Source organism: Nematolebias whitei, chromosome 6 (assembly GCF_014905685.2).
Source record: "Nematolebias whitei isolate Nwh7 chromosome 6, NemWhi1, whole genome shotgun sequence".
In the NCBI taxonomy this organism is placed as follows: domain Eukaryota; kingdom Metazoa; phylum Chordata; class Actinopteri; order Cyprinodontiformes; family Rivulidae; genus Nematolebias; species Nematolebias whitei.
This window is the reverse complement of record NC_056503.1, coordinates 37,166,693-37,191,352: the sequence shown is the minus strand read 5'-3', so window position 1 is coordinate 37,191,352 and position 24,660 is coordinate 37,166,693. Positions and strand designations below refer to the sequence as shown.

Genomic DNA, 24,660 nt, shown 5'->3' with positions numbered 1-24,660 from the left:
CAATTTATGACCAACCTTCAAATAAGTGAAATGTCTGCATTTAGAAATAAAACTGCTAGTCATTAATTTATTGATTTCTTTTAGCTGAGTTCTTGTCTAAATATCGTTTGTCAAAACATTATTGTAAATGAGTCCTCGAGGCTCATTGGGATTTACCTGTCTAAATAAAGGTTGAATGAAAAAAAAAACAATTTAAAACAACATAAATGCCAATAGAAATTGACAAAATACATAAATATACATTGATGCATCAAGTTCTGAAAAGGTCATAGGCTTTTTGCCACTTTTGGCAGTGTCTTATTGACAGATATAACATCTGAATGTCATTCCCATTGTAAAGCATGGTGGAAGGCTCATCATGTTTTGCTGCTCTGCTACTTATGTGTACTAATAAGTTGAAAAGATGCATTTGAGTTGGCTGAATTTTATAAATGACTCTAATCTGATTATACTGTCAGTACCTTTTAGAAACAGATGAACAGCTTATTTATTTGTTTTTTTTTAAAAGAAAAGTTCATTATTTCTCCCACATCCTTAAATATTCCAGCTAGAGAAATTGTCTCATTTTGAATGAACTTCCCCAACTGTTAAAAAAAATCCTTGTATTTTATCCCTTTTTGTTTATGTTGAAGGCTGTGAGTGCAGCTCTGAAGCCAGAGTATGATGTCATTGTCCCCCAATGTCGCCCTTTATCACCTGGAGAAATTTTGGGGTGTACTTCTCCACATCTGGATCGCCATGTTGATGCCATAATGTAAGAGATAATTTTCTATTACCATTTTCAGCCTACCCTTTGAATTTAAATAGCAAACGACGTCAAGTATTGTTTCATCAATCATTGCCACCTCAGTTATTGTGTCCATTACTTACTCCTGTACATAATTTACCCATCCAATTTATTCAATCAATGCCTGTACCACAATACTGAAGTCACATGAAATATAGTTGTCAAATGGTACTAATTTTGTCAGTGTGGTATATGCAATCAGAAAAAGCCTGATGCTAATCTAGAAGAGTGAGACTAAAAATACCTTCTTGCTGTGAAAAATCACTGAATTAGATATAGCTTGACACTTTTGGCTGTTTCAAACTGCAGGAAATCCACATCCTTACCAAATTTTCCACGTTTTTTAAGAAGTGCTTTACAAATTATGACACCTACTGTGACATGTGCAGGTGAAAACTGATAAATGGTGCAACACACAACAGTTTGGAAATTTGTTGCAGTTCGTTTGATTGTCTATTTTAAGTTATAATCTTTCCTGTGAAAAAAAGAGCATACTATATGCAGTCAGTAGTTGCCAGTGCTCTAAAAGAACATCTATTCTGTGTTTTCACATATTCTCCAAACAGTTCAGAGTTTTCAGAGTGTTGCAGGGAGGAGAGTGATTTGACAAAGTATTGAGGCTATGCAGCAAACAACCTTGCAGCTGTTTTGTTTCAATACATAATGCTCAGATCGTGTTGATCAACATGTGACAAATCCTGTGTTTCGTCACACGCAGTGAGATAATGTAATTCCCCTGATTTAATTATGCGGAGGTGAATTTCCCCCTGTGTTTGTTAGTCATTTAGCATTAGTCTATGCAAATTAAAACTTCCAGTGCATGAGATTAAAATAACAACATGCGAAAGAGCTTTGCCATATGCATAAGTGGAGCCAAAAGTGGTGTGAGAGTTAGTGTGTTTCACCTGCTAATCTAATGTATGTTGTCTGTCATGTGTGCATGAGGCGTGTAGGAGGGTGATGAGAAAAATCAATTGGTTTGCCTGAAGTCGGTTCCTTCCTCTTCACCTTTCTTCCACACATTCAATACTAATAGGATTATATTATACATACGAGCAACATATTGACAGGGTGGAGATTTAAGCCATCCTAACATGGGTCATAACTCTCTATCTGTTAAAGCACCAAATTGATGAAGTGTTTTATTATGCTGCAGCAGCGTCACTGAAAGCTTTCTAAGAGATTAAATGTTTCCCACTTATAACTAAGTTTCTGTATACTTTAATGAATTACAATCGTTAATGACACGACTGATAAGTCACTATCAATAACCAAAGCAGCATAGATCCTTAACACTGACCCCATTTTTAATAGTATGTTTTTTAAGGTTTAGTGTTCTTTATTGTCATTTTGCATCACGTGTGGTACATGAGGTGGAACAAAATTGTGTACTCAAGGTTCCAGTTACACCCAAATATAGCAAAATTATAAAGTATAAAAAGAAACAGTATATAAAGATCGAAGATATACACTAAACCAAACCCAAACCTAACACTCTGACTCTAAACCAAACCATACCCTAAACCTAGCCCAGACTGCTACACCTAACCCAGAGCCCTGACCTAAACTTAACCCAGGACACCTTTCTTTCTCTAAACTTAACCCTCTGACCTTTGTCTTTAAAACAAACCCTGCCCCTAACCCCACCCTTTGACCGTAAACTAAACCCTGACTGCCAAGCCTAAACTCGGACCCTGACAGGAACCCTGGGCCTATCGCCCACATAATACTCTCCCTACTTGAAACCCTCGGTGGAGTGAGTACATAGCTGGAGGCCTGGGTGGGGGGATGGGGTTTGTGCAGGTGAGTCAGCTCAGTGATAAATTGAGTTTTTTTATAATTTTTGATAAATATTTATTAATCTTTAACTTTGGTTTATGTTAAATATAAGCGCATTAGAAATGCTATATGCACAAGTATATAAATGTATTTTGTGAATTGCTTGAGCGTTATACTGGCAGCGTATCAGTCACTGAAGCTCATCTTGGAGCACTGAAAAGGCCCAGTTAAAGAGCTGGAAAGGCCCTGGAACAAGTTTAAAGAAGAGATCAGTGGACCGTTTCTGTGTGCTGCCCTGTGCTTGAGCTCTTTCTCAGAATAGAACAATATGTGAATGTAATGACAAAGCAAAAGCTCTGAAAGAAACAGTAGAATTGAACAGCTGAGCCTCTCGTGGCCACCGATGGCTCAGGACAACAGAACTAATGTGCAGCAGGGTTATTGTTGGGGATGTAATTATATGAGAGCCTGGGATGTTCCTAAGCAAAGAAAAGCAACACAGCACAGGCTATGCTTGAATTCATTTTGTGCTATCATTCAATTTTATTACATACAGAGAAACAGGTGTGTTTTCAGACAAACATGCAACAAATGGGGTCTGGGCAAAGCCAAGATTTTTAGTTAGCTGTATGGCAAACAAGCTGTGTTTTCATTCAATCTGCTCAAAAATAATCCAATTTGTGAGGTTAGTGGCTTGTTCCAGTTTTAAAAAAGGTACATGTATAAGGTAAAAGGTGTATATATATATATATCTTATTTTATATTGCTTAGAAGTATAGTTTCCTTAAATGATTGAGGCAGCCCGACATTAATCTATGGTGGCCAAAGCTACCATTGGCCACCTCCTGGCTCCCCCATTGCAGGTAATAGTGAATAAAATTGCTTCCTCCATTCACCAAGATCCATCACCCTGTGCTGCCTCAGACAAAAAAAAATTATAAAAAAAATAAAAAACTACTTCTTATACTCATTGTAACTTATATGGACTTGAAAATCTTCCACCAAAAACATTCCAGTCCATAAATCATCTCGAAATCCTGGGTTCAAATACTTTAGTTTTGTTTTTAGAGGCTGTGAAGATGAAGAGTAAAAAAAAAAAAATAGTAATACAAATTGATGCAAGGGTGATTTTATTTGTTTTCAGTTGTTTGAATTTGACTTGATCCCAAAAAAAATCTTCTTTTTTCCCCCCTTATTTCATGTAAAAAAAAAAAAGTTTTTAATATCTATTTTGTATTTTTATAGTTATCTTGGTGATGGAAGATTCCATTTGGAATCTATCATGATTGCAAACCCAGACATTCCTGCTTACAGGTAATATGATCAAAACTGAACCATACTTTAGTCAGATGTTGTTTTGGTTTAGATTTTTATTTTTATTTACTTCTGATGTTTCTAGACTTAGCATCACTTAATCACCATAATTTCAATGTATTTAATATTATGTTAATGACATGTGTGTACGTCTGAACACACAAAGTTAAAGATAAGCTGTTTCCTATGTGGTTAACACTATTTTTTATCCTTATAACTAAGATAATGTTTTAATAATATGTGTGTTTTGCAGTTTTTTTATGGTTTTTAAATTAAAAATATTACTTTAAGTCATCCTTATTCTTCTTGAATGTGCTGAGATCAAAGTTTGACTGAGGGCTTGTTTGCAGTCTAGTAAAAACACATTATATATGTGCTGTTGTACAGATCACAGGTTACTATCCTAATAAGATTTTAATCTAAAGTGTACCCCTTGTATCAGAGAAATTAATATTAAATGTTCAGAAACACCCCAGTTTCCCTAACGCAGTGGTTCCCAACTCTGGCCCCTGAGGAACACCATCCTGTATGTTTTAGCTGTTTCCCTGCTTTAACACACCTGATTTGAATGATTTGGTGATTAACAGGCTTCAGCAGAACTTGGGGAATTAATTAAACCATTGAATCAGGTGTGTAAGCAGGCAACAGCTAGAACATGCAGGGTGGTATTCCTCAGGGACCAGGGTAGGGAATCACTGCCCTAACGTACCAGATCTCCTGTTGTACTTGATCGTGCTCTATGATTGAATTTATTATCATCTTTTGCATTTCTCCCCCAAGATATACACCTTAACAACAGCTTGGTAGTGTGCATGATATAACATGGCTATTAATGTTCATGTCAAAACTTTTGTGTGTCTCAGCTATTTTCTGTCTGTGCTTGTCTGTAGATATGACCCCTACAGCAAGGTGTTCTCCAGGGAATACTTTGACCATGAGGCCATGCGTGCTTTAAGGCTGCAGGCTATTGACAAGGCTCGGCTAGCCCATAGATGGGGCTTGATCTTGGGCACACTAGGAAGACAGGGTAGTCCCAAAGTGCTAGAGGTGAGTTTGCAGACCTATTTTAGCAATACACATGTCCTGAGGCTTCTTGTGCAATGGCTTGTAATACTGTACAGTGTGAGTTGCTTTGACAAGTGATCTGATGACATGTGGTACTGATTGTACATGCAGTGTTCATCGTAGTAGTTTGTTATTCCACATTTGGGATGAAGCAGCCACATATCTCTAGAAGGTCTAATCCTCCATATTTTCTTGCTGTGTTTGGAAGGAATATTAACGTCTCTTATCACATTGATATCAAAAGTCAAATATGATCTAATGTAGACATTTCAAAGTGTTGTGAAAAGTATGTCCCATTTAAATTATATGCCACCACAGTTAAGGTGTTGCTAAATGCAAGGACATCAATCAAATCCTAAATGTTACTGATTCAAACCCACTTCACCAGCATTTTTAAGTTAATACAAAGTTTCAAGCTTACTGAAGTACTCCTCTGTTTGTAAAAAATCAAGACTTGAAGGATTAAAGTTGGCATTGATGTGAAAATGTCAACAAGAGATTAAAAAAAAGTTTCATTTTGTAGTTGCAGAGGAGCACGGATTTAAAAGGGAGATTTGAATAAAAACTCCTCAGCTCTCCCATGGCGATCTGCCAAGATTAAGAAGTGTGGTGTCAGATAACCTCACAAATGAAAGAACAGAACTATCCCTGATAAGAACACAGTCATAAAAATGTCTCATAATCCTCCCTAGGAGAGTGGATATCAGCAACCTTTACCTTTATCTCACTTAAGAAACATTTGTGGGATTTCTTCTCTTGGTTTGGTTGCCTTCTGGACTCATAACACCCCAGACGACTGCCCACTGAGGCAGTAGGAAATCAAAGTTTCTTAAACTTACTGAACACATTAATTTATTGATACATGAATCCTGTTGTCAGGGTTTGTGCTTGAGGCATCTGATGTAACTTACCCTTAGGATGGAAAGGAGAGCCAGCTTTATCTGTACTTTGCTCCTCTCCAGGATTGATCATTGTTCTGTCCTATTTCTAAATAGATGTGTCGTCCTGAACGACTGAAAATCTGCTCCATCATTCCACCCAATACACTGTCTGCAACTTGATTCCTGGTTATATATTCCTTTCTCGAGTTGTTTAAGTGAATTACTTGAAATGCATTTGAAGAACATTAATAATTCAGTTCGTTAGCACGTGTACATTTTTTATACTGGAAAAGGTGACGTTTATAGAAGTACATAAAAAGTTGTGTCCTCTGGGAGAATTGGATGGGGTTTGTTTTAGTTTCAGTTCTTTATGTATAGAACCTTCTGGGGCTTAATTTGAAATGTGGCAGTATTGTTTGTGGGCGCTTGTTCAAAACTCAAAAATTCAAGCCAAGTGCTCCTATACAGATGGCTACAGGAAGGTTTTATTGGTGCAACAGCATTCAGCTGAGGGCCATCATAGCAAGAACGTTGCAAGTTTAAAACTCAGCTACAGCCTTTCTGTGTGGAGTTTGCATGTTCTCTCCATGCATGTGTTGGCTTTCTGGTTTCCTCCCACAGACCAAAACATGCATATTAGGCTGATTGGTAACTCTAAATTGTCCCTAGGTGTGAGTGAGAGAGTGAATGGTTGTCTGGCTCATTTGTTTCTACAATAGTTCTGTGGTGGACTGTCAACCTGTCCAGGGTGTACCCCACCACTCACCCAATGACTTCTGGAGATAGGCACTAGTTTCCCATAATCCTGCAATGACAATGTGGTGAAAATAATAATATATATTTAAAAAGAGTGCCAAAATATCAATGTTATGAGTTCAAAATTGCATATTTGCTTATGGTGTAATTATGTGAACTAAAAGTACCCCAGCTCACAAAGTAGCTGTTTACTGATGAGTGTGAAGTGATTGTGAGAATCAACACTTAAATGCTCCACTGAGGCAACGCAATGACCATAACTGAAAAAGGCAACCTAGCAAAATAAACAATATACTGCGATAAATCATGCTGCACCTGTGTGTAATATAAGTACTACCTGGAGGACTTGGCAGAGAAGGTGCTTCTCTCTTCTACACTACTCAGTGTGTTGTCACTATGCAAATGATTGGATGCATATTTGAGGATTCAAAGCTCAAGGTTTTAATGAAGTAGGTTTGTTGCTGAGATTACCTTTAAAAACAAACCTCTTACAAGTCCTCGTAGGGGTGTCAATAAAAGAATATGTAATGTGTTATGGTTTGTGATCTATCATCTTCTGTAGTGGAGCTTTACAACCCAGGGAAAAAAAAACGTAAAATGTGGATTGAAGATGTTAACTGTGAGGTTATAGGACTGTAGGCTACCAGAAGTATTTATCACAGTTTTCAAGCTGGAGTGTCAGCTAAAGGACTACTTAAGGCTAGGATTAAATTTAAGCGTGGACTTTAAGCAGTTTGAAGAGAAAACATTTGCGACATGGGGTTGGTTCCACTCCATTGTTGTATTTACACATCCACGTTTCTGTTAATAACCCAAAATCTAACACATGGACACACATTTGTCTCTAGTCATGTTACACATAGCCTCCTTTGCATCATGCAAAATATCTATCATTTATTTAACATAAATACAAATGGATGGTAAATGGACTGTACTTATATAGCGCCTTTCTATCTTATTTCAAGGTACTCAAAGCACTTTACACTACAATCTGTGTCCTCATTTACCCATTCATACAGCACTCTACTAGATCTCTACAAAGCTAATTGAACAAATCATTCTAAATGAAACTAATCAGTGCTTTAGACCACATTCTTACACTAATGGGACACACATCGGAGGCTATGAGGGGTTCAGTGTCTTGCCCAGGGACACTTCAACATGTGACTGCTGGTGGATTCGAATCCCCAACTCTCGCATTGGAGGATGACTGCTCTAACCACTCAGCCATTACATAAATATGTAAAGCAGTTTATCTTAACTCAGGAACAAACAACTTGACATCAATGATTACTTCACCTATATCCAGGATAGCAATTGTTGCCCTATTTAGCAGATTTCAATGTTATTGTCAATCTAATTGAAAATGCACTTTGTTATGGACGCCACAGTGCTATAAAACACTTGTAAAACCTACATAACCATACCTAAACATCTTCAGCCCATAGTCCATGAGGGACACATAAAATCTCTTCAGGCTGGTATAATGAAAGACAACACTTGTACTTGTAGCAGATAACTGAACCTCTTTGTTTGAGCTTAAATGTTTAACAGTTTTTTGAGGAACATTTAACTGTATGAAAATGTAAAGAAATACATTAAGAACTTACTGTAATAGTTGCACAGATCTAACACTAAAATATATAGTTTTGTAATTTTCACAAGTACATGCAATAACATTACTTGAAAGTGAATGGAAATTGTATCTTACAGCATTCATTAAGAAACAAAAGGTTCTGAACAAAGTGCAACTGCAATGTCTTTGCATTATAGATAAACCCTAAACAAAGTTTAAGAAAGGGTTTGTTATACATCTGTTGAAGGCAAATGTATTATGTATATATGCTGTAAACTTTCTCTTGTACAGCCCATAACTTCTGATCTGCTCAAGATAAATTAACAAACTTCACATACATTTTTTTCATTTTCATACATTTTTTTTCCCAACTGAAAACGTTTTAAAGAAGTATTTGGACACCAAGGTAATAAACCATTGCAATAGTCCAGTCTAGACCTGACAAATGCATGGACCAGTTTTTCTGCATCATTTTTAGATAAGATGTTTCTAATTTTAGTGATATTACGCTGGTGGAAGAAGGCAGTTCTAATAACGTTTTTAATGTGGGGGTTAAAAGACATGTCCTGATCAAAAATAACACCAAGATTTTTAACATTAGAACGGGCCAGATTAATGCCATCTAAGGAGGGAGAAAGACTGAAAAATTCATTCCTAAGGTGCTCAGGTCCAAAAACCAAAACCTCAGTCTTGTCTGTGGTCAAAAGGAGAAAATTAAGGGTCATCCAGGTTTTTATGTCTTTAAGACATGCTTGTAGTCTAAGTAGCTGATTGGATTCATTGGGTTTAATGGACAAATATATTTGTGTGTCATCAGCATAACTGAAAATTGATCCCTTGCTGTTTAATAATTTTACCTAATGGAAGAATATATAAAGTAAAGAGTATTGGCCCAAGCACTGAGCCCTGATGAACTCCATGGCTATCTTTGGTGTGAAGATTTATTATTTACATTTACAAACTGGAATCTATCAGATAGATATGATTTAAACCATTTTAGAGTTGTTCCTGTAATCCCAATATCATCACCAGAAGGAGTATTGTGTACACTTTTCATCACCCTAGCTCCAAGGTCAAGGTCACAAATCAATATCAAAGTTAAAACAAGGTCTTTGCTTGTTCTGACCATAACTTATGATCAGCTCAAATCATTTTAACAAACTTGATGCAAATTTGTACCACCACAAGACAATGTGTTACATTACCTGTTCATCGCCCCAGTGTCAAGATCAAGGTCACAAATCAAGGTCAGAGTTTATACAAGGTCTGCTTGTCTGAACCATTGCTATTGATTGCTGTATAATATTTTTTCGAACGGCTTATAATGTGGCACTCTTGTTTCGTTCTGAAAGCCTTTACATTAGTGTTTTGTTTGACCTGTTTCCCTTCTTAGCACCTCGAGTCAAGGATTCAGTCTCTGGGCAAGTCTTACACACGAGTGCTTCTCTCTGAGATTTTCCCCAGCAAGCTGGACCTGATGCCAGATGTAGATGCGTAAGTATTATAGTGCACACATGTAAACACTAATACATGTCTCCATTTGGATTTCAATTACCTATATCTTTTCCTTTGACCTTACGGGCACTGCTCTTGTCAGCTATAACCTTTCTTAAACATATTCTTATAGGATGGGACTTGGTAACATTTAGTTCTGAGTCTTGTCACAGATATTGTTGACCAAAGCTGTAAGATACATGAAAATAGATGCCCTAAAGAATGTATGAATCTGAAAGACATTGATTCTTTTTTAACAGATTTTTGAACCCAATAATGTCTTACAGTATATTCCAAATGTGAAAAGGGGCGTTGAGTTGGAACTGTGTGACAGTAGATGAAACTAAAAGGAAAATATGCCCTGCAGAAGTAAATATTTTATTTTCGTGTTCTCACTGCATGAATTGGCTTTTATGTATGTGAATGTTCTTGTAAAGTGCCCTGAGACAACTTTGTTGTGATTTGGCGCTATATAAATAAATTGAATTGAATTGACTGTCAAGAACAACTCAAGTGCAATATTTAGATTTTAGCTGCAGCTTGTTTGAGCTTGAGACTATGGAATAAAAAGTGATATTGATCTTTTTTTTTTTCTGATCAACTCTGTTGCCTTTGAGCCACACGATATTGCATAAAACCATTTTTGTGCAAGGCTAAAGTTTTCTTTCTGCAGAGAAAAGGACTGACTGCAAAGCTGTGAAAACTTCTCATACATTCTATTTAGCAGTTTTTGCATGCTGTGGTGCGCAATTTCAATTTATGGGAAAAAAAAGTCAATATCTTCACACCTTTTTTGATTAGGTAATATAATGAGCTCTGTGGGTTTCTTGAATTTTGAGGATGTAACATGTCTCCAAGCTCCACACAAATGGAATTTTCACTCATAAAACAAGCTCCTGGTTTAGACTGGTGCATCTAAACCTTAAAATATATTTCCGTTTTGCAGGCCTTTGATTCTGACCAATCGTCCGTTTAATCAATACACCTTTTTGTTGGAATTAATTTATCAAAAAGTCAACTAAAATGGAGTTCTGTCTTTAAATTTGAGCTTTTAAAGTTTTTGACCATATTGTAAAGATTAAGGTACTTGAATTTTTCTTTTAAATGCAAATTTTAAACGACATGTGTGTATGTTTGCACAATGCATTTTTGACATAAGTAGTTTATATTCAGTGTCATTTCCCTACAGAACAGTTGTGATGAGGAACAAGTAGTCAATCAGCAGCATTTTGATGTATTCTGTAAGCGTCATTGTACACGTAATTGAGGAGTCAGCACAGTTTGCGGGTGCATGCTATAACCCCGCTGACAAACAGTGTTCTCAAGCCTAATGCTTCATAAGCAATATTGACATTCAGATCTTGGTGAGATTTCAGCATAATTCATCTTGAATATGTCATACATTTTCTCCTGCTTGAAAAACAGAATGCAAATAAAGTGGATTTTTTTCAACATGAATAATTCACTGAAGTGATTACTGATCTACTTTTGCATTCAATGCAAGTATAGTAAGAAGTAGGAAGTAAAAAAAAAAAAAAGAGCCCTACTTGTTATAACTTTTTTTTATTAAGATGATTTCAAGTGGGTTTGTTTTATCATTTATTGTAGGGGATATAACCCCTACAATTGACAAAATATGGTTATAGGCCAGAGTTGTGCTAAGTAGACGGTATAGGAGCCAGTCATAGCTAGGACCTGATTGTTTTGTTATTAATTTTTCAAATTTTGCTGCCACAAATTTATTTTTACATTTTTTTATGTTTTCAATTGTAAAGTGTTGTAAATTAAAATTAATAAGAATAAAAAGAAAGCTTTGAATTACTGGAATATTCAAATAGATGACATAATTGTTGTTTACTCTAGAGCCTGACCGATATGGAAATTTTAGCTATCGACGATACAGATACTGAGAGAGGAAGACAGCCACTGATAACCGATATAATGGCTGAAAATATTTGGGCTTTGTCCGTCCCCAAGAATCTAAGAAAACAGCAAGTGGAGCAGGGCTTGTTTATTTAGCGTGGCTGTTAGCAACCATGAAACTAAGCAAATCAGATCCATGCTATAGGTAGTCCCACAGTAGATTTACAAGTTGTGCACTAGTCATAAAAAAAGTCTTCCTAAAGTGCATTCACATTTTCTATCCTCCACTTTTCACCATAAAGTTATCAAGTGTGTTACATAAATATAAATTAAACAAAGAAATACCCTTCCCTCTTCATTGTTTAAACAGTCAGTCCCGTATGATGAAGGTCTAATTAGTATTGACTGCAGCAGTGCTCTTTTTTCTTCTTTGTTCTTTTTTGAGGACGACAAATATAACGTTACTAGCATTGATATATATTTACCGCTACGTTATATTTATTGTTCTGGATAAAGTTTTACAAGGCAATATCCTATGCTAGGTTATCTAAAAAGTTAGCTTGTTAACTTGAGAGGCACGTAGCTAATGACAAGTGGGTTGGAGGATTGAAGATAATTTATTATTGTTGATTTTTATTTTAATTTACAGATAGTTTCAATAAGCTTACTGTGATCTGTTCAGCAAAATACCCTAAACAGTATTGCTCCCTGCTTAGTCTGTGGCTGCGTGATTAGAGCAGTCGTCCTCCAATGCAAGAGTTGGGGGTTTGAATCCACCAGCAGTCACTGCCCAAGTGTCTCTGGGCAAGACACTGAACCCTTCATTGCCTCTGATGTGTGTCCCATCGGTGTATGAATGTGATCAAAAAGACTGATTAGTCTCTTTAGAATGATTTGTTCTATTAGCTTTGTAGAGATCTAGTAGAGTGCTGTATGAATGGGTAAATGAGGACACAGATTGTAGTGTAAAGCACTTTGAGTGTCATGATAAGATAGAAAATGCTATATAAGTATAGTCTGTTTTAGTCTGTGCTGAACGTGAAAGTGAAACTTAAGTGAATGACAATGACTTGAAAGTAGTCTTCATGCATCCTCTGCTGGATGCATTGTACAATTATGGTTGGTTCCCAGCATTTTAGGGGTGGAAATTAGAAGGACTTAAATTGGTGCATAATGGAACAATTATCACCAATACCAATAGGTCCCCAAACACCTATATTGGCCTAAATTATCAGCCCTACCGATAGATCGATCGGGCTCTAGTGTACTCCTGCTCCACTTACAAAATAACTTCACAGACATCTACCTTTACAACAATGGCTGATACCACTGTAAATTATTGCTCAGCTCACTCGTGGCATATTTGCTCAGGATACTCATTTAAACTTGTCAGCTCAGTCTAGCACCTACTGGTGCAAGATTCCATGCTTTTTACAACTCCCCAGTTCAGGAGTTCATTTCTCACCACATACAGTTCAGGAAGCAAGGACACCAACACCTTTTAGAGCTTCGGCTGCTGCATGTTATTTTATTACTCTTTTTCAGACAACATTGACCATATGCTGTAACTGAGCTCCTTGATTAGCAAAGGCATTGTCATTGCCTGTCCTGAGCTGGACCTTAGCTCCATAATAGATTTTGCACAATTTATTCATACTGTATTTTGATGCTTTGTGGCCCAGAAAGGTTGAGTTTGCAGTTCATATATGACCCAGGATCCCCTAGATGACAATGATGATAATGCCAGTATAAATGTATTTTCTAAAACCAAATAATGTGTGAATCCATTTGACTTTATTGTTTTTATTCTTTCACATAATATGTTTTAGAATGACAGGAGGCACTGAAATATTCCCCACCACTTAGCAGTGTAATCTGGCCCAACATTGCTATCTTTAGAACTAAATTTCTCAGGTTTTTTCAACAAAATATCAAGGACTCATACTCCCAAGTCTCAGTTTGTCTGATTTATCTGACTTCCAGTCACAAGAGCAGAGCTGAAGATGGACAAGCGGTCAGCGAGGCATTGATTTGCAACAGCTCCAATCACACAAGCACTGGCACTCTCCTCCTTCGGATTGGCCTCTCACTGTGGAGTAATGAGAGGTGTGATGTGTGAGGGAGGAGTGGGTGAGATGGGGACAGAAGGTCTGAGAGAGAGTGAACGAGAGATAGAAAGATGCAGAGATAGTTGAGGGGGCCGTCTCAAAGCATGTGTTTGTGGTGAGAGCGATTCTCTTCTTTGTTTTTGCCTTTTTGTTGCTTTTTCAAACGAATGTGTGAGTGCAACTCTAAAATTATGTAATTCAGGCACGATTCGCCCAACCAAAACAAACCCTCATTACAGACAAAAAGCTTTTCAACATGATCTGCTTCAGTAGCAAGTATGGCCTTGATGTAAAGAAAGCAAAAGCTGTTGAATACAAATGAAAACCCAAAATACGAATCAAACTTTAAACAAAGTTTGGATGCTGCAGGAGGTAAAAACGCAATACATTGTTTGCAAAGTATCTAAACCAGATATTTACCAGACAACATTACAAAAATGGCATCACATATAGAAGCAAAGACTTTTGTGTTTTGTTTTTGTTATTAATTTATTTTATTGTAAATATATGTACAGGTTTTGATGGTGTGGAGTTGTATTAGAGTAAATTCAGATTATCTACACGTGAATGCAACGTTATTACCAAATGAAACATATGGGCTGCCATTCATGCTACACTGTTCAGTTTATTTATATAGCACCAAGTCACAACAGAAGTTGTCTCAGGGCACTGAACAGAAACATTCATTTGTAAAAATAATAAGATACCACTATTTATCTGAGGAGCAGACTGCTTTGAATTTAACTCCATCAAAGAACTCTCATCTTGAGCAAGCATGAAGGCAACAGTGGAAAGGAAAAACTCCCTCATGAGGAAGAAACCTTTAGCAGAACCAGGCTCAGGAGAAGTGGCTATCTGCTTCAACTGGCTGGGTTTGGTAGGAACAGATACACAATGGCAGGTCAAGAATCATGTTAAGATAGAAATAGTATCAAAGGAAAACTATTCAATTTTAGCAATTCATTTTAGGAAATGAGGTCAGTTTGTCCTCCAGTAGTCTAAGCCTATGGCAGCATAACAAGCCAACCCTAACTGTAGGATTTATCAAAAACCCAGTCTTAAAACTGCACAATGTGTCAATCTTACGGATAGAAACTGGAAGTTGGTTCCACAAGAGAGGAGCCTGATAACTGAAAGATCTTCCTCCCATTTTGCTTTTGGAAACCCTAGGAACCGCAAGTAAGCCTGCAGTCTGAAAGCGAAGTGCTCTGTTGGGAAACTGTATTATAAGATGGAGCTAGGTTGTTGAGTGCTTTGTAGGTTAGAAGTAAGATTTTGAATTCAATTGTGGACTTGACAGGGAGCCAACTAAACTGGCCTTATAATCACTGTGAAGGTTTGATCGAAACCAAAAATGTGACAATGGACTCCACAAACTATATGGTATAAATGTAAAATAAGATGATGAGGTTGACAAGACCCAAGTTTTGGATTCAAAAGTTCAGCCGGACACCAAGAACGTTTTAACTAGTTTATTGTGTTAAGGCTGCTGGTGGGAGTCTGGATCCTCTCACAGAAACTGGTCTGGAGAGAGAACACTGTTAGTAGGCTGTAGGCCTCAGAGAATGTGCTTAATAGCAGGAGATAGCCACTAACCTTTTCAGACAGGTGAGGGTAGTTAGGCGAGATGCAGAGTCAGCTCCCAGAGCTAGGAGAAGCGGTGTTAGTGGTGGTAGTGATGTCACCATAAGTGGTGGGCAAGCAGTTGGAGAGAGAGGTCTTTAACGCTGAGAGCAGATCCGATAGAGAGGCAAGCTTTAATCATGGTCCAAGTGGTGAAACAAGGGTCGTACACGAAGAAGCCGAGGTCAGAGAACAAATCCAGATAATCCTTAATCCAAAAACCGATGGGCAGAAAGAAGTCGTAGTTACCAGAATCAGACGAGCAGAACTAATCAGACAAGGTGGAGAATCCAGGAAACAGGCATGAGGTCATGACAAGGGAGTCAGGCATGGACTTTGAATAAATGCTGGACATCTACTGGCAAAAAGTGTTCAATAATCTGGCAGAGACTTGGCGTGGACAGAGCTGTTATATAGAGCGGACAAGTGATAAGCGTGGGCGTGATTGCGGCGGAGAAGTGGGCGTGGCAGAAAGCGGAGGTAACATATCTTTATTAAATGCACCTGAGCTGAAATAAAAATTAAATGTTCTGCTGCCACGTCAAGGGTGCCTTTGTTTGACAGTGGAGTTCATAAGCAGCTGTGAATGTTTAAAATGTTCTCTTTGTCCTTACCATTATTTTCTGCTGTCAGGCTCTGGTTATAGGAACTATCGCAAATGCTTTTTTTGCTCAATATAAAAATTAGAAAACTACTAGAAGTTGTTTTTTTTTTTGTTTGTTTTTTTCTCAGGTCTCACTTAATGGTTTTTTTTTTTTTTTTGCCACAACATTGAGCAAGTCCAAATCTGTCAAGTAGGAATATGACAGAAGTCCTGTTTCACAGCTCCCAACAACTTGTCATCCCAGTTCTTAAGTGTTCATAAGGGATGTTAAAAGAAGAGGTGATGCAGCATAAACTATTTTTTACGCTCATTTCGATTCTAGCACAAGAGTACATAAAACTAGGGCTGGACGATTTGGTCAAAACTTTTATCACGATATATTTCTTAATTTCGGCCGATAACACTATAATTCGATATCGATATAAACAAAATTAAAGCCTCAAAAACTGTACAAGCTGTACAAATAAATTAATGTTCACCTTTTATTTGTATTTAGCCTTCAAAAATTTTGAAATCACCGTCAAATAAACATAAAATTCTCATTAAAATTAATTCATCTTGTTTTAGCCATTTGTTGCATGGGTTTCTCCTTTGATACATCTTGGGATGTTGTTTCAGGGACACGTTGGCTCAGACTTTTATTGTGCTTCATCTTCTGACTCTCAGCATATCCTACAGAGTGGAAACATGGAACAAGTTAGATGTGTTCCCACCGCTAGTTGGAACGACTGTCCGTCACATTTTGCAGCACACTGAAACCTGCAGTTTATCGGATCGTAGATAGCCGAACCACTTCCACACCGCCAAATTAGTTTTTCCTCTCTTATCATTTATGTTGTCTGCTTTCTCTTCGCTTGTGACTGTCATGGTTACTCATTTTAAAGTGAAAACTTAACGCGCGTTGGAGATTAGCCTAGCCTAGTCTGCTACCACTAACACCTTCTGGACTTGAGCTCTGCGTAACATCTACGTCACCACGCACTTACCTTGTTGTGTCGCGTCTTTTTCTGTTTGGGTTGAAACTGAAGCGGCCGCTGTAATCATATTGAAATATCGACAACGTGCTTAAAACTCATATCACCGTTATTGAATAAAAGTATATTGTGACACATATTGATATCAAATTGTTGTCCAGTCCTACATAAAACATAATTTTTTCCACTTTCAGTATTTGATATGTTGAATGGTAATTACTCTGTTATACGACTGTTTAAAAGCAGAGGGGTTAAACTTTCTCCTTCCCCGCCCATAATTTCTGATCTGCTCATGTTTTATGAAATTTCTTTAACAAAGGTTCGTGAACGGTCGGCCCCAATAATTCACAAGGTTGAGCCAACACCTTTCTGCTACAGACTTGTGCAAAATGTTTTTTTTTTTATGGTGAGTTTTTCTTCCCTGACGGCCTTAAAATAGTTTGTAGGAACACATGCATTCTCTATTAACGCACAGTTGATTTTAAACTGTTGACATGCAGTGTGCGAGACAAATGGACACATTGAGAAAGAAAAGATAAAAAGTTAGATGGCGCGATGAAGCAGTATGTGCAGCAGCCCAGCATTGGCAGACGCAGCACATGGCACTAAACGCACATCCAGGCTTTCTCCGTCAATAAACACTCACATACTTTACTTTTAAAAGAGAAACACCATTAACATATGGCCTTAAGTGTATAATTACGCTGTCCCCGAGCAGGTTTGAAACAACTGTACACATATTACCACACACACTTAATCTAAGCTGACAGATGTTGCACAGCGTACTTAGGCCTGTTGCAATAACAATAAATCAATTATTCATATGATAAACGAAAATTATCACTCTCATTTTCATTTATCGGTTTTATCGTTTCTTCGTGTCTTTTTCTTTCTACTGAAGGCACTGGATGACAAAAGGCTCAACTACAGTGTTCTTCACTGACCTCTCCCTTTCTCTTTAAAAGCCATTTAAACATCCAAAATCATGTTTTTGGATCGTTAAAAGCAGATAAGCTGAGAAGCTAATCTACTGAAGAGATACAGCCCATGTCATGTCAAGGGACCTCTCTCCCATTTTTCTTAGACACGCTGATCGCTCCCTCACTATCCATCTTTCAGTTTAGTCTTACATTTCCATCCGGTGGTTGAAAAAAGGTACTAATGTACATACAAAACAAATTAAACATTTATCCTTAAAGTTGACAGTAATTACTATTTATTGTCAAATTTCAAACAACATTATCGTTTATCGAAATAATTTCTGAGACAATTAATCGCCCAGCAAAATTTGTTATTGTGCCTAAGCATACTTTCTCATCTGATTTTTCTATATAAATGTATTTATTTTTGATCCCTAATTAAAATAAATGATTTTATATCTATCTATATGAAGACATTATTCTTTGTTCAGTTCTAAAAGGTTAGTTTTATTCCTTTCACTGGTTCAAGACTGAGTCTAAATGAAGCAGAGTCATGCAGGTGGAGGTCCTCCACAGAGTGCTGGGGTGTAATGGTCCACAGCAGGTAATGCAGTGTGGCCAGGCTCACGCTCACATAGCATAGCAGCTGAAAATGTCACATGGTTTTTACCTTTTATATATCACAGTATGGAGCTCACCAAACCTGAGTTCCACTCCTCTCATCCCTCTGTGTGTCTTTGTGTTGAAAGGTTTAACTGTCTGCTGAAGTAAACAAGAGTTCGACATTTTTCCATTAAAGTCCTTATCACTAAATAATTTTTTATTTAAAAGTTAAGCTGTAGCATGAGACTAGTTGAGACTAAAGTGAACCTCCTCTTTTTTTTTTTTTTTTTACACTTCCCTGTGTTTTGTTACTACAGCTCTCTGTGTTTCCCTGCACTTCATTGTACCATAAGGTCCTGGCAAAAAATGTTCATAGCGTCTAAAAAAAAAACTATTCCGTGCAGTTTTTTTTAAATCATAGCTGTTGTTTTATTGAAATACATCATTCAAAAAGTCTGTTTGTGAACACTTGAAGTCCCACAGACCCTCCCGCTTGCATCAGTCAGCTTTCTGCCCCTCTGAAATGATCTTCTGCCTTTTCATGCTCCTTGTCTTACGTTCCTCTCACACCATTCACTCGGAGCTAATCGGATTTATTCAGGAGACTTTGCTCATTAATCACCTCCTCTTCTTATTGTTAACATGTGCACATTAGTACAAAAGAAAAGCATGTTGTACACAGATAAAATTAAGCTCTCAATTACATGTTTATGTAAATACTCATAGTAAAAATTTAAAAAAGTGCACCATCGTTTGCTTTTCTTATAAATAAATACAATAAATAAATAACTATTTTTTTTAAACAAAAAGGAAGTCAAAATACCTACAGAAACGCATTGGGGTTGAGGTGTTAATGATATATATATATTTTTTAATGTTTTTGTTCTTTTGCTTTTCGAAGCTGCTTTGTGCAAAACTAAAGACCAAATCTTTCACTTGTTCTGACAGCAATCTGACAGTTCATTGAAATATAACCTGATTTGTGTTGGAGGAATTTAGAACCACTCATTTTGAAGGGTTTCTCCCCTCTGGCTGGCTCTTCCTTCCAGATACTGGAGAAGATCCTGGACTTTCACAAAGTCACCAACATCTTGGGCTTGTTTTCTATCAGTCATTTCGTCACTACTAATGGCTTAAGGCCTTTTCAGCATCATCTTGTTGAAAATGATGTGGCTCTGTTTTCTACCAATGCTTTGATGCTTATCCACAGAATCTTTTCCAGTATTTTTATACGCTTGTCAAGTCAATACGTATTACGATAATCTGTCCATACATATGTTCATAAACTTAGTCTTGTCCAGACCATCACTTCTGATCCACTCACCATAATTTGATGAAACTTCAGACACATATGCATCAACACTATATGGAGTGTCATGTACATCGCCACCCCAGCTCCAAGGTCAAGGTCGCAAATCAGGGTTAAAGTTAAAATAAGGTATTTCCTTGTCCGAACCATGAGTTCTGGTCTGCTTAAGATAATTTAATAAAATTTGATACACATTCGTCCCACCACTAATCAGGGTGTTGTGTAACCGTTTCACCACCCTAGCTCTTAAGGTCACAAATTAAAGTCAGTGGTTGTACAAGGTCTTTGCTATAGATTGCTGTTTTATAGTTTGTCAGTGGGTGTATAATGTTCCTATATGCAGTCCTTTTATTTTAATTCTTCTAATGCCATTTACATTGACATAGTTACTGTACCCACTGTCCATCACCATGTTGGTCTGTCTGGTGTTTTTGACGTTAAATAACTTTTTTTTTTTTACATTAGAAAACCTCCAGTTTTTGTCTTATGACACCACAAAATTGTCTTCAAAAAGTTTTCCTTTTTGCTGTAGATGAACAGATGCTCAGATATATTCATCATTTAACACGGATTCCTCATTTTTCTGGACTGAATAAAACGTGCATTGAATTTAAGGAAATGCAAACGTGAGACGTCATTTATATTTGACCCATCAAAATGAATGCGGTCATTTATTTACAGAATCAAAATTTAACATCAAACATTTACATTAATTTGGCAAATTATGAAAATAACAACATAAGCAATCAATCAGGAAAAATCATACGGCCATGATTTTTCCGTTGCTTCACCACAGACATTTATGAAAACTGTACAGTTATGATCTTTTACCCACATGAATGTGGGTGAGCATTTTACACAGACATTTCTAAAATATCTGGAAGAATTTCTACTTGATAGAAAAGTTTAAAGATGGAAAGAAGTTTAGAGGGAGTAAGATGGTGTGGGGAGAAATGTGTTCACCAGAATCGACACTCTCCGGCTTTCTTCAGCTTTTCCTTACAGTACACTTAGGTGATGAAATCGGCTCCTTTACCTGGAGATGTCTCAGGTGAGATTCCGTTTAACGCACCCTTTCAGCGTCTCAGTAGGATGCTGTTACTCGTCCGAAGTAATGGCGAGGCTCTGTTCGACACATATTCACCTCAGTGGAAAATGTTATAATCCCATGGAACTCGGAAGAGCTCTGTTGTCAGGATCATCCCGTCTCTCACAGAACTGGTTGGACTGTGTATCCAGCAGAACTCCAACAGCACTCCATCAGAACTTCAACAGAACCAAGACCGAGTAGACCAGGAAGTACTGACATTTTAAAGAGCTGTTTCCCGGTTCACTTTTGGGATTTGTTCATTGGTCAGAAACGACCAGACGGGGTGTGTTTTGTGACGTAAGAGGTTAGAGACAGCGAGAATTGTTATGAAACAGATCAGAAATGTTCTCACAGACAGAGAGAGTTTTGTTTTGGCGCGTTTCAGAAACAGGTGCTAAAACTTCTCTATTTACATCTGAGAGGATTCTAAAAACATGACAGTTCGTTCAACAACTTGTTTTTCGTTTGACTCCAACCTTGGAAACGCACACTTGCTCACTCAAAGGCAGAAATCAGAAAATGCATAATTATTCTGTAACAGCTTTGACATGAGAATAAAAATCATTACTCAGTTAATAAAATTGATTAGTGCACTGCAACATCTAAAATGGTTTGAACTAAGACACTTTGATTATCAATATTTGTAAAATAGTAATGATAATAAAAAGAGAGTGTTCTTTTCACTTGAATCTTCAAGAAAGAAAGTCTCAGGATGGGTGAACCTGTATTTCTGAGTTCAAATGAATGAAATGACAGTTCCTGTCCCACAAGGTTCTAAAGGTCAAGAGTTTTGACCTTAGACTTAGTTTTTGACATGGGCCTAGTCCACTACAGTCCCCCCTTTGGAAATCATCGCCTGTCCATGGAGATGAATTCCAACTATGGACTTACGCCTTCGATTGTCCTTGAAGCTTGATGTAATCCAGCAAAGAAACAAGAGTCAAGAGTAATCCAGCAAGGAAAACAAGAGTCAAGAGTAATCCAGCAAGGAAAACAAAAGTCAAGGTAATTCCACAATGTTCTTGGTAATTCCATTGTGTTGATTATAATCCCATATCGTCTCGATAATTCCATTGTAGCAATGCTTTAACCCCTTGGAAACAGAGTCTGTAATCCATTGGAAAAAGTCATATAATCCACAATGGTAAATCCACAACGATTGGAAGTGTTGATTAATCAGCATACAGAGGGGTACCCTTGGGTTGAACTGAAGAAGCGGCCACTGGATGAAGAGTGGAGACCAACGTCAGGATTGCAGGTCGCCTCCAGCGAAGGTTGTCTCCAGCGACGTCCAGCCTGTGTCGTTCTGGTTCAAATGTGTCATGCAATTATGTGGTTTAAGGTGGGCTTATGAAGGTGATTTTACATAAGGCCTTAAACTATATGCACCTGGTGTGTAAGCTATTATGGTTGGGAACAGCTACGACTACCAGTTAAGGGGTGGAGCATGCTGAAAAGCGGTAACTACAGGGGTTTAAGCCTATAGAAAAGGGTTCCAAACTACTTTTCCATTTCTAACTTGGGTTAAGTTAGCTTTACATGGCAAAATATAGTTTGGTTCAAATGTCTGTTGTCTTTTAGACGAACGACTTGAGATTGGGTGTTTGGTTTCCCCATAAACGTTTTGGAAGTCTATGGCGAGACTTATCAAAAAGAATTAGCTATCCCCCCGAATAGAATTGTTCGAGTAGGTTCGGCTTAAGCGATGTGAGATCAATGTAGATTATGGTACTTAAGGTAACAATAATATACATTGACTCCGCAAGGATTGCAATTTAGCGAATGAACTTCATGTTGGCATGGTTAAAGGCCTCTTAGTCTCTAACTTAACTTACACACAAGATTCATTCTTACCTCAGAAACAACCAAAACCAATTCAACAACGTTTCAACACCGACAAGAGTAGTGACTAAGCATCTAGAAACATCGTTTCACTGCTTCTCCTCACCCTGGTTGTCAGTTTCAGTCGCGCTGTCCCGTGTGAGTGGCTTCTTTGCGGACCCGCTTACGCGAGGCATAATCATATCGAGGTGCGCTGCATGGCGATCCACGTCGACTCGGAGTGACGTTTGGCCCCGGAACAGGGATGCGAGTATCCCACACAATACGAGGGTTATCGTCATTAGCAGGGCTATGATTAATGTGTCCGCGCTCGACCACGCATAGGTAATTGGTTGGATCGGGTTCTTAGTTGTGGACCTGAGGGACTTGAGAACTCGGTTTATTGGTTCCACGTCGACGACTTGGGTGCCTTCAAAACGGATCCTTCCCAGAGTCTCTGGATCTATGTCTATAGACATATTTCCCAGGTACTCTGAGTCATCCAGAGTCGCGTCCCATCGTTCCGGATCGAGGTGATAGAGCGTCAAATCACCAATGTGTATGGTTGTTCCCTGGGGAACACTGATCCACATCGTTTTGTCCACTACAGCAGCCACAACAAACTCAACCAGTTTGATTATGATAAGATGGTTTCTGGAGTCCACCCTCTCCCCCGCCGACTCATCTGAGGCAGCCATGGCCAAAGTGGTTCAACTACTTATGGGACTGAGTTTGTTGTGGCTCCTCGGACTCATGAAGTCTTTTGGATGAAAGACGAAATGTTTCAACAAAAAGAAACCGTCCAGAGGAACTGATTAACTTTGTTGGATTTTTTACCTGGATTATTGAGCATGAAATTTGATGTTAAAATTAAAATGTTTTCTAGAAATTCAGTCAAAACTAATAATTGCAACTTTTCTTGAAGTTTAACATTTCTTTTAGGTTTGCTGGGTGGTTCAAAGAGCAGCTAAGGACTCCGGTTATTTATTAAAAAAAAAGGATCAAGTCGGCAGTGTAGAATTAACTCTATTACAAGTACAAGTCCTGTAATGATTTTTTTTTTTTTGTTATGTCAAAGTAAAATAGCATCTTTAAATAATATTATTGTTTGTTTAAATGCTTAATGCAGATATTGAGGTGTGATAAAAAGACTTTAAAAAAAGATATGAACCAGCGATAAGAAGAAAAAAGGTTTCTCAAGAGTTGTCTAGAGGTTTTAAAACTGTTTCTACAATAAAACGGTCTTTGTAATGTTTTATCGATGCAACTACTGAAATGAAACAAATAGTTTCTTTGTGAAGGGCAGCTCTTAAAGTTCTTAAAGAGCCATTTTAAAATTGATTTTCTCAAGGACGTCTGTTAGGTGTATAGACAAAGAAAGCAGTGCAATTCGGCCCATGAACTTGAGGAAACTTTTTTTAAAGCTGGGAAATGTTTAAAACCTTCCCGAATGTCTGGAAACGTCATTACACAAGGCTTCTTAAAAATGTTCAACAGCCTGGCTCTTTAAACATGAAGAAATTATTATTATTTTATTTTTTATTTTTAAATACTTCAGCTTTAAAAATGGTATGTTTGAAATAATAAAATTAGAGTAAAATATATATTTTTTGTTCTGGTTTATTTTCAAGGATTATTTTTGCTAACTGAACGCCAACTGTGAAACTGCAATCAATCACATATTTGCAAAGAAATCTATTAAATATATGTCAGTCAAAGTTTTTTTGTTTCAAATTTTCCTCCACGACAACAGTTCTGCTGTCTTCTCTTATTTTTATTTTTTTACCACCCTCTCATGTGGTGGTGAAAGTAAAACCAAGAGTTGGTGTCAAACATGACGCTGGAGAAGTAGAACAATTAGATTTTAGTGGAAGGGCAACACGAGACAGTTCAGAGGAGGAGAAACAAAGTGTTGAGGAGAAGACTGAAGATGCAAGATGTGGATATCAGTCCCACCACTGCAGTCGCTGTGACCAAGGACATGCTAATCTCTCCCATTAGCAGATCTCTCTGACTCTCATAATGTTACTGCTAGCTGCTCTCCTGTGACATCTTCTGGGCTTTGTGTATGTGTGTGTGTGTGTGTGTGTGTG

The 24,660-nt window shown here is 37.5% G+C and overlaps 1 protein-coding gene across 1 annotated transcript in view; it reads left to right on the top strand.

Annotated features, from left to right (window-relative positions):
• Window positions 1-24,660, top strand: part of dph1 (diphthamide biosynthesis 1) — an 84,040-nt gene that overhangs the window by 53,567 nt on the left and 5,813 nt on the right. The window contains exons 6-9 of the mRNA XM_037678247.1: window positions 633-754; window positions 3,812-3,880; window positions 4,771-4,927; window positions 9,552-9,652. Coding sequence (XP_037534175.1) covers window positions 633-754; window positions 3,812-3,880; window positions 4,771-4,927; window positions 9,552-9,652 — 449 coding nt within the window. The remainder of the gene's footprint in view (window positions 1-632; window positions 755-3,811; window positions 3,881-4,770; window positions 4,928-9,551; window positions 9,653-24,660) is intronic.